The sequence below is a fragment of the Haliotis asinina genome, chromosome 6 (assembly GCF_037392515.1).
Source record: "Haliotis asinina isolate JCU_RB_2024 chromosome 6, JCU_Hal_asi_v2, whole genome shotgun sequence".
NCBI lineage: Eukaryota > Metazoa > Mollusca > Gastropoda > Lepetellida > Haliotidae > Haliotis > Haliotis asinina.
In genome coordinates, this window is record NC_090285.1 from 12,378,500 (window position 1) to 12,387,979 (window position 9,480).

Consider the following 9,480-nt stretch of genomic DNA (forward strand, 5'->3'; position numbering starts at 1 on the left):
TCTGACAAATTGAACGATCTTAAATTTATATTTTATGGTGTTTTTAATTGTATATAATACAATACTGACGAAATATGTATTTTAAGAAATTCCTTAAATCTTCGTAATTAAAATGTATGAGCATAGACTTTGGTCTCGTCGCTGGCTGAAATACTGCCAATGTGACGTGACGTGACGTTTCTTGTACCCTATTCACTAAGTATTCATTGCTACTGTTGTTGTTCAAGTGAGGATATTGCAGTGTACCTGTTAAAATTAATCCCCTCACGCAGTTTTCAGCAAGATCTATGTGCGGCACTAATCAAATTATGCCATTTTCAGAGCTGATGTAGGTCTCTGCAACTCCGGTCACCGCTCTGCGTAATTCACCCTGCGGGGAGCTTTAACTGGGTTCCTTCTACAAAGGTATCTGAAAGCGCATCAATGCAAGGACGTTAGGTCAAACAAAATTTCACCTTACGCCATTTCCGGTCTATGCCAAAGGTGTGTTGGGTCATCACAACAAAAGGTTTGTGAGGTTATTTGTAGCTCTTGTATTTATTGTGTGTTACCTCACATTTGAACGTGCAAGTGGTGGAGAATATGCCCTGTTTTACGCGAGCTTACAGTATGTTTCAAATAGATTAAGACGTAGCAAGTTGTCAGGATGGTGCGTAGAACAAGTTTCAAACTAACGCATTTGTGTTGGAAGTGGTGTTTTTCTCGCCATTTCATCCTTTCAGAAGTATCACCAAACAGAGCTGACGTGTTTCAGGACAGGACCAAAATACTTAAATGGCACATTTCAAGTATTTAACTCACACAATTAACACAGTTTACACGAAACAGTACTAAACTTTCTTTACGAGACAATATTTCACAAGGAACAAGAGCGATACACAATCATACAGGTCTACATACCCAAAGACGTTAACTTCGGGCACTTGACATAATTTCCATAGACTTTCATGTTATTTCAGTGTAGCATTAATAATTTTAGTGAGTTTAGTATGGGTCTTTGTAAAATTTGACAAATGTGAAATCATCTCTGTTCTGTGCATATTAATTTCAGGTCAGTTTTCAGACCACTGTTAACAATAACATCACTGGTTAAACATCACATCACTGTTAACATGGTTAATGACATCACATTTATCAATTTGCGCATGGTTCCACAATGCACAATCACATGCCACCATGTCAAAGGATTACTCGGCACTGTGCATATGTCAATCAACTGCTTGCCATTTGATAAATAAGCAACCGAAAATGAAACAGAAATTATGTGATTTTTGGTAAGAGGATCCTCACAAAATTTGCCAAATATTCCTTTGAACCTACAAAAATTATTCGTGAAAATACGTGGCACTGATCTGTAGTTCTGTTTAACATGTTGGCAGTTATTCAATTTCTTTATTTTGGAACGCTTGGTACATTCAGACAAGGTGTTGATAAGAACATTATGTTTATGATCATAATTTCATCAACATCATCATCATCATCATCATCATCAGGAGTGAAACATCAGCTTTGACACGCTTTGTGTTCCATAATCATATACTGCAGACGTGTACATCATGAATGTGCACGTTCAGTTTATCCTCAGTATTTGTCTTTGGGTAATGTCAATATAGCAGCCCAGAATTATTTTTCCAAACTCTGGTAAGACCTGCGACATCTGAGGTTTCTCTGCCTCAAACACCTGCGCAATGTGGTCTCTGGTGATTTGAAATTGTCATTGCAGTTTCTGTAGCCCTAGCAAAACAATGTTGCAGGTGATGATGGACAATCTACAGATTTTGCCTCAACGTTGTCACAGGCAGTCTTTTACTGTGAGGATGGTATCTGTGTTTCCAGTGGCTTGGACTCATTGCTTCAGGCGGTATATTGTTCAAACATAAACATAAAAATGATTTGCAACATGTCTTGTAGTCTGGCCAGCATTCAGTCATCCTAAAGCTTGGTCCCTCTGTTCCCTTGATAATCACATCATTGTCACTACTGTCAAACAGTGAATAATTTGATGCATGTTTGGTGGCTCTTTTCATATGGATAACACCTTTGGATGCAAGTGCATTCTTATTTTCTTGACATACGCACAAAAAGCTTATCCAATCATTACATGTTTTTTGTATCAATTACAGAATCTGAAACCAAATTTTCTTGAACAATGCCTATGAACCAGGTCCAGCTAACAAATGAAAAGTGGAAAAATAATTAAAATTAAGATGAAACATATCTAGCAAAATCTTTGATAGGGTGACAGTTTTTTTTGGGGGGGGGTTCAGTGTATATAGCTGGAAGGGGAAATACTGTTTTCTCAATTTCTCAACTTTATTTGTTCAACACATTAAGGCAAGTATCATTGTGTGTCAACTCTTTATGTCATGAACAGTTTGCAGTGTAGACATTTCTTATTTTAACAAAAACATTGAATCATTTTTATTCAAAGCAAATCAGACCCATGACAGTCCGGGGTAGAATAGGCCTTCAGCAACCCTTACTTGCTGTGCTTGTTGTAACAGGCGACTAATGGGATTGGCTGGTCAGGCTCGCTGACTTGGTTGACACATGTCGGTTCCCAGCTGAGCATGTTGATGGTCATGTTGTTGATCACTGGACTTTCTGGTCCAAACTTGATTATTTACAGACCGCCGCCATATAGCTGGGATATTGCTGAGTGCGTCGTAAAACTAAACTCACTCACTCTGGCCAGACTCGATTATTTACAGACTGCCACTGTATAGCTGGAATAATGCTGAGTGCAGGGTGAAACTCACTCACTCACTCACTCACTGCAGTAATAATGATTCTTTAAAATGTGTAACTTGACTATTTATGCCTGGAGATGTTCACTGGTCTAGCAGGTAGGTTGACATGTCTTAAGACTGACAAGGGAATACTGCTGTTTTTCTTTAGAACTTCTGTTATGTTTCAGAATTGTGAGAACTACAAAGAACAATACTACATTTTTGTACATGAAATGTGATCAGCTGACCAAGGGAGCTAACTACAATGGCCAGCTGGAACGGAGGTGATGGGAACAGTGACGATAAGTTTATTCATCCTCCTCGTGAACCCAGATATGTGATTCCGGAGGTGCCACGGCCAGAGAATCTTCATCCAGATACAGAGGATAATGTTCAGAGACAGACTGAAGATGTGTTTAGGAACTTTATGTACCAGAGTTACCGCCAGACTCAAATACGTCAACAATATGATTCCACTCCAAGGATACAGGAGTTAGTTAGCATGAATCAGGACCCTGTCAGGTAATCCAAGGATACACATTAAGAAGCTAAGATAAATACTTGTCATTTGCTGACGATTTTAATAAGAATGTGATGATTGATAATTGAAAATGTTTGTGAGTGATCGAGTTACATTTTACTTTGCGGTCAGCAATATTCCAGCTATCATGGCAGTGATCTGTAAGTAAATTGAGGCGTGACCAGACAGTACACTGTCAACAACATGAACGTCCATGGGATATAATGGCATTTGTCAACCAAGACAACCACCAAGTTCCGTTAGTCACCTCTTAAGACAAGCATGGGTTACTAAAGACCAATTCTAACCCAGGTCATGTTTGATTTTGAAAACAAATGTTCAACATGTTTGGTAATAATGATAGTTTACTCATACCATTTGAAAAGCCATCAGAATTTGAGGTACCAGTGGTCGAAATTAAGTCTTTTTCAAGAGTGCCCCATGGGCACCGTCATGATATGTTAAGTGTGCATTTGTAATTTCAGGTGTGCCATAAATTCATGGTCTATTAAAATGAAGTTCAAAACTTGACACGACTTAAAGTACTTTGCCAACCTTTGCTCGCTTAGCTCGCACATAAGTAGACTTTTCATATTCTCTACGCTGCTCGGCGTCATTTGCGCTACAGTGTGCCTGTGGTTGAATATACAAAGCAATATTCATCACATTTATCACGTTTATTGGTGAATCTCTTGGTCAAGGTGTATTAACCAAAACCTGACTATGAGTTGGTGTGCATAATATCAGCCATTGATTTGTCTGGATTGTTGCAGATGGTGTAAAACTGTCACAAATAGAAAAGTAGACCTTTTTGATATTCAGTACATATTGCTACTGTGGAAAAATGGAATGTTTTTAAGCCAGATTCATTTATAAGCCAGATTCATTTATTTCATAATAGCCTCCTTTACATATTGTTATATGAAACAGGAACATTCCCCACAAAATAATGAAGGTAATCATGTATGCTTTACTAATCAACACAAATATACTTCTAAAATACCAAATCAAGCAATGGTCCAACGTACTCACAAGTTCACTGAATGTCCGGACTCAGCTTGTCGTAAGAGGCAACTAACGGGATCGGGTGGTCAGACTCGCTGACTTGGTTCACACATGTCATCGGTTCCCAGTTGCGCAGATCGATGCTCATGTTGTTGATCACTGGATAGTCTGGTCCAGACTCAATTATTTACAGACTGCCACCATATAGCTGGAATATTGCTGAGTGCGGTGTAAAACTAAACTCACTCACTCACTCACTGAATGTCCACATACACAGGTACTAGCAGTGGTTGAAATCCTGCAAAGTTCTGTCTTGTTGTGGGTACAGGGAAAAATATTGGGCATCACTCTTGGTGCAGTGAGCTTGTTTTCTGCATCCATTTACTATTTTTTAACGTATTAGACACATTTGCACATTGCAGAAAAGTATGTGGATTGAGTGGCCTGACTCAAAAAACTTGGTTGACTGATTGTCATTTTAAAGTCACAGGCTGGTCAGATGCTCTGAATATCAATCACTGGAATGTCTGTCTTTGTTATGGTCTGCCACCATGTAGCTGGAATGTTGTTGAATATGGAATTGAAACAAAGCAAGTATGTTGATTGGATGGTCAGACTTGGAAACTTGTTTGATATTGCAGCAGGGCGTGGGTTCATCCAACAGATGGCATCCTTACATTGTCAACTTGCTGACAGGGTTAACTTCTTTGGTCATGTGGACAAGGTGTCCGACTTTGTGTCGGAATGTGCATGGTTCGAATCTCAGCAGTGTGGGGCAGTAGCCCAGAGGTTAAAGAAAGAGCGTGTCATGCTAGAGATCCAGGTTCTTTTCCCCACATGGGTACATTGTGCGAAGACTGGTGTCCCTGCCATGAAATCCTAGCACTCACTCAAATCCTAGCATGGGAATCTGACATTTTATGGTTGCTACAGTAGCAACATGGTTCCTTGCACATTGTATCAGTGACTGGAATGTCTGACATGGCTATAAACTGCTTGCCATCATGTAGCTCTAATGTTGCTGAGTATAACATTAAACAAACATATTGTACACTTGGGGCTTCTTTTACCAAGCAACCTTTGCTTAGGTTAACCTTAACCCCCAGTCTTTAACACTACACTAAGGTTACCTTAGTGTTATGCTAAAGAATGGGAGTTACAGTTAACCTTAGTAAAGTTTGCTTTGTGAAAGGAGCCCATGAGTCATGACCTTTGCTTGTGCTTGTCCTTGCAGCTCTACTGCTCAGATTGGCAGGCAGCTCGCTCGTATAGGAGATGAAATCAACGACCGTTTTTCTGATGAGTTTGATGGTATGATACGAAGTCTCAAGTTAGACAAGAACAGCATCTTTGATGTTTTTTCAAGTGTTGCCAAGAAGTAGGTATTTTTTCATGTTTTGAAATGTATCCTCACCCTCTGCTATGGAAATATAGAGAATGATCATAGTGAACCCCATGTACACAGGACAGAAAGTTATATTTGCGTCAGAAATATCTGTTACTATTTCATTGGACATGTTGACATTATACCTGGGCCTCTCACAGGTCGATATTTAGCCTTCGACATATGCAAGTTGGTAGAAACTGTACAAATTTCATAATAAGTTGACGTGTATCTCTTTAGCTTGTATTTCACAGACAAAACCAATAACAAGGAAATTGCAATATTATGAATATTCTGAATATTATAACACTTCTAGTATTTCTTTCAGAAATGACCCGTGAAGGTCCCGGGGTAGAATAGGCCTTCAGCAACCCATGCCTGCCATAAAAGGCGACTCAGCTTGTCGTAAAAGGCGACTAACGGGATCGGGTGGTCAGGCTCGCTGACTTGGTTGACACATGTCATCGGTTCCCAATTACGCAGATCGATGCTCATGTTGTTGATCACTGGATTGTCTGGTCCAGACTCGATTATTTACAGACCGCCGCCATATAGCTGGAATATTGCTGAGTGCGACGTAAAACTAAACTCACTCACTCACTCTTTCAGAAATATTTTATTTATATCTTTTTTAAATCCACATTTGAAGAGGTTATCTATATTTTTTCTAATTTGTTTGCTGTAGACACTTATCGTGGATGACAGTAGACATGGTAGATAAGCTGATCTCATAGTTAAGTCAAGAGTTCCAAGGGTATTATGTCCAGTTCAATAAGCTGGACTACCAGATCACATACACCCTCTCAGTGTGATCAGTCATCAGAAATAGAATGTGATAGGTTTACTGTCATAATTTCAGGACCATTGAGGGAGGATTGTGCTTGTTCCTGTGATAGCTCTATTGTTGTTTCAGGACCATTGCTGGAGCATTGAGCTGGGGTCATGTGATAGCTCTATTGTTGTTTCAGGACCATTGCTGGAGCATTGAGCTGGAGTCATGTGATAGCTTTACTGTTGTTATTTCAAGACCATTGCTGTAGGATTGAGCATAGATAGCTTTACTGTTGTTTCAGGACCATTGCTGGAGGACTGAGCTGGAGTTGTGTGATAGCTTTACTGTTGTTTCAGGACCGTTGCTGGAGGACTGAACTGGGGTCATGTGATAGCTTTACTGTTGTTTCAGGACCGTTGCTGGAGGACTGAGCTGGAGTTGTGTGATAGCTTTACTGTTGTTTCAGGACCATTGCTGGAGAATTGAGCAGGGGTCATGTGATAGCTTTACTGTTGTTTCAGGACCATTGCTGGAGGACTGAGCTGGAGTTGTGTGATAGCTTTACTGTTGTTTCAGGACCGTTGCTGGAGGACTGAACTGGGGTCATGTGATAGCTTTACTGTTGTTTCAGGACCGTTGCTGGAGGACTGAGCTGGAGTTGTGTGATAGCTTTACTGTTGTTTCAGAACCATTGCTGGAGAATTGAGCTGGGGTCATGTGATAACTTCAGTTTCATTGTTTCAGGGCCATTGCTGGTTGATTGAGCTGGGGTTGGGTTAAAGCTTTAGTGTTGTTATTTCAGGACCATTGCTGGAGGATTGAGCTGGGGTCGTGTGATAGCTTTACTGTCTTTTGGTTTCCGAATGGTGATGAAAGTGTTGCAGGACAGTACCAGTCAGGTGCCAGAATTCCTGAGAATGATCATATCAACAGTGGCAAGAGTATTCCTTGTAGAGAAAATATCAAAATGGATAGCAGACCAAGGGGGCTGGGTAAGTTTTGAAAATCACTGTTCCTCTTCAGCAAGGAGAGGTGGCATCATAGGCATTTGCTGTGCAGAGTTGTGCCACTTAGAAACATGATCTTAGTTCTTATCCTGGCTTCCAGATTTCATGCTTCTTTCAGCCAGCACCAGATGCTAGAGGGTACCACCAAAGTGATAAACATCTAAGATCTGCATCACTTGTGGCTTTCCTCACACAAGTTGGTTCAATGTAATGTAACTGTAATGAAAAGAATTGGTGGGCTAAAATATGTTATGTTCCTAAGAGTAAGACCATTTCCCGGAATCCTTCTGCAACAATGGTATCCTGCATTTGAGGTAGAAGTGTGTTGACTTTCGAGGGATTAGGGTGAAAAGATTTTTGCACCCAACACAGTCGTCTGATTTCCATGTTTTCTGAAAATCTAAGAATAAACTGACAGGCAGGTGGACGATGGTGATGATGATGATGATGATGATGATGATGATGATGATGATTTGAATGTATGTATCAGTGCTTGATAAACATGTCATTTCCATTTTTCAGATCGCTGCACTGACCTTTCAACCTACAGCCAGTAACCTTGCATTAGCTTTCGTGGGATTGGCTGCAGTGTCGTCAATATTTGCCGTCATTTACTACAAGACATTTGCCTGACACTTCATCGCATCGTCATTGACAACCTGTAGAGAACATATTCCAACAAGATACATCGGTGTGATATTGGTTGTATATAAGCTGCGAGATTGCTGTGATTTTTGTACAGTGTACGACATGGACAAAGTGATAGGACAAGGGAACTAAATAGGTACCGGCATGGGAGTGAAAATAATGTCCATTATTTCAAGCACTTGAGATAATGTCATATTTTTTTACTGAGTATTTGTTATGGTTATGTTATGAGTTATGTCCCTTTGCAAGTGTTACATCATCATATTGTTCATCAGAAAGGGTCAATGGATTAGTTATGTGCAGAACTTTTGCAGCATGATCAGAGTTTTAATATGACCTTTAAAACAATGAGTGAGTATCGTTTTATGGTGCTTTTAGCATTATTTCTGCAAGATCACAGCAAGGGACACCAGAAATGGGCTTCTGTTAATAGTGTTATGTTTATTGGATATCAAACCTGGTGTGGTAGCATTGTGATTAACACATTTGCTTGTCACACTGAAAAGCTTAGTTAGGTTTCCACATGGGTCCATTGTTTTAAACCCATTCCTGGTGTCCCCTGCAGTTATATTGCTGGAATATCGATAACAGTGGAATAAAACCATCCTCATTCGCTCATTCCACTGAAAATTGGATTGGCATTCCTTTTGCAGAACCTATATACTTTTCGCCAAAAAACCTGGTCCAAAAAATAATAACATGTATTTCTTGGGATACATCACTAATTTTCAACATACTGGACATATATGTCTGCAAGCTTGGACTGTATTGACAGGAAACTGAAGTTGTCAATTCCCGTAAATGTTTTTGATTTTTTTTGCTTCATATGTCATGTATGCATCATGGGAAGCTAAAAAAATTGGAAGAAATGTTTGTGGGTACAACTTGGAAAGTATGCTGAAGATCGTTTTTAAATGGTTAACAGTCTGTCAGGATTTGTGGAGATGCATAATCGATTTCATCAGAACTGCTGCTTATAACCAGTAGCATTAGTGTGAAGTGTTTTGGATAACATGAGTTAGTAAATGTTTGTTTTTATCATCTTTTGGGTGGGGGTGGGGGTGGGGGGAGGTGAAGCAGATTTGACAAACTGTCAGTAGCCTCGGATGTCTTTAAAATATACTGCTCAACATTTAGTAAGAACAAAAGTCTTTAGTCAAAGACATGGTCCTTAGAAATGTTGAGTAGTATGTGTACAAACTCCTTAACACCAGGATGTTAATTGTTCAGAAATGTTTTCATTGTTTTTCGTTTTATAAAATGACTTACGGAGATAGAATGAACAAGTTGTTGGCATGGTTAGGCATAAGCTCATCTCATCGTCAGCTCAGGTTGGATTCTCCATACTTACGGGGTACAGATGACAGGAATATTCCAAGATAGCAGTCTCCATTCTCACACATGCAGAATGTTGG

The 9,480-nt window shown here is 39.7% G+C and overlaps 1 protein-coding gene across 2 annotated transcripts; it reads left to right on the forward strand.

The window, feature by feature from the left end:
- Positions 1 to 454: 454 nt before the first annotated feature.
- Positions 455 to 9,047, forward strand: LOC137287158 (bcl-2 homologous antagonist/killer-like). 2 transcript variants are annotated; one of them, XM_067819320.1, is made up of 5 exons: positions 455 to 508; positions 2,918 to 3,251; positions 5,489 to 5,632; positions 7,213 to 7,402; positions 7,940 to 9,047. In XM_067819320.1, exons 2-5 carry the CDS (start codon positions 2,995 to 2,997, stop codon positions 8,048 to 8,050), a joined length of 702 nt encoding a protein of 233 aa, XP_067675421.1. In that variant the 5' UTR covers positions 455 to 508; positions 2,918 to 2,994; the 3' UTR covers positions 8,051 to 9,047. The 2 variants fall into 2 exon arrangements, with proteins under 2 accessions (XP_067675421.1, XP_067675422.1); XM_067819321.1 differs by having other exon boundaries at positions 470 to 524; positions 2,937 to 3,251.
- Positions 9,048 to 9,480: the final 433 nt, after the last annotated feature.

Excerpts from the sequence above, each read along its gene's own strand:
- LOC137287158 (XM_067819320.1), top strand. The coding sequence starts at position 2,995 with ATGGCCAGCTGGAACGGAGGTGATGGGAACAGTGACGATAAGTTTATT. Across the intron at positions 5,633-7,212 it reads TTTTCAAGTGTTGCCAAGAA|GACCATTGCTGGAGGATTGA; the intron begins GTAGGTATTTTT and ends TTGTTATTTCAG. Across the intron at positions 7,403-7,939 it reads TAGCAGACCAAGGGGGCTGG|ATCGCTGCACTGACCTTTCA; the intron begins GTAAGTTTTGAA and ends TCCATTTTTCAG.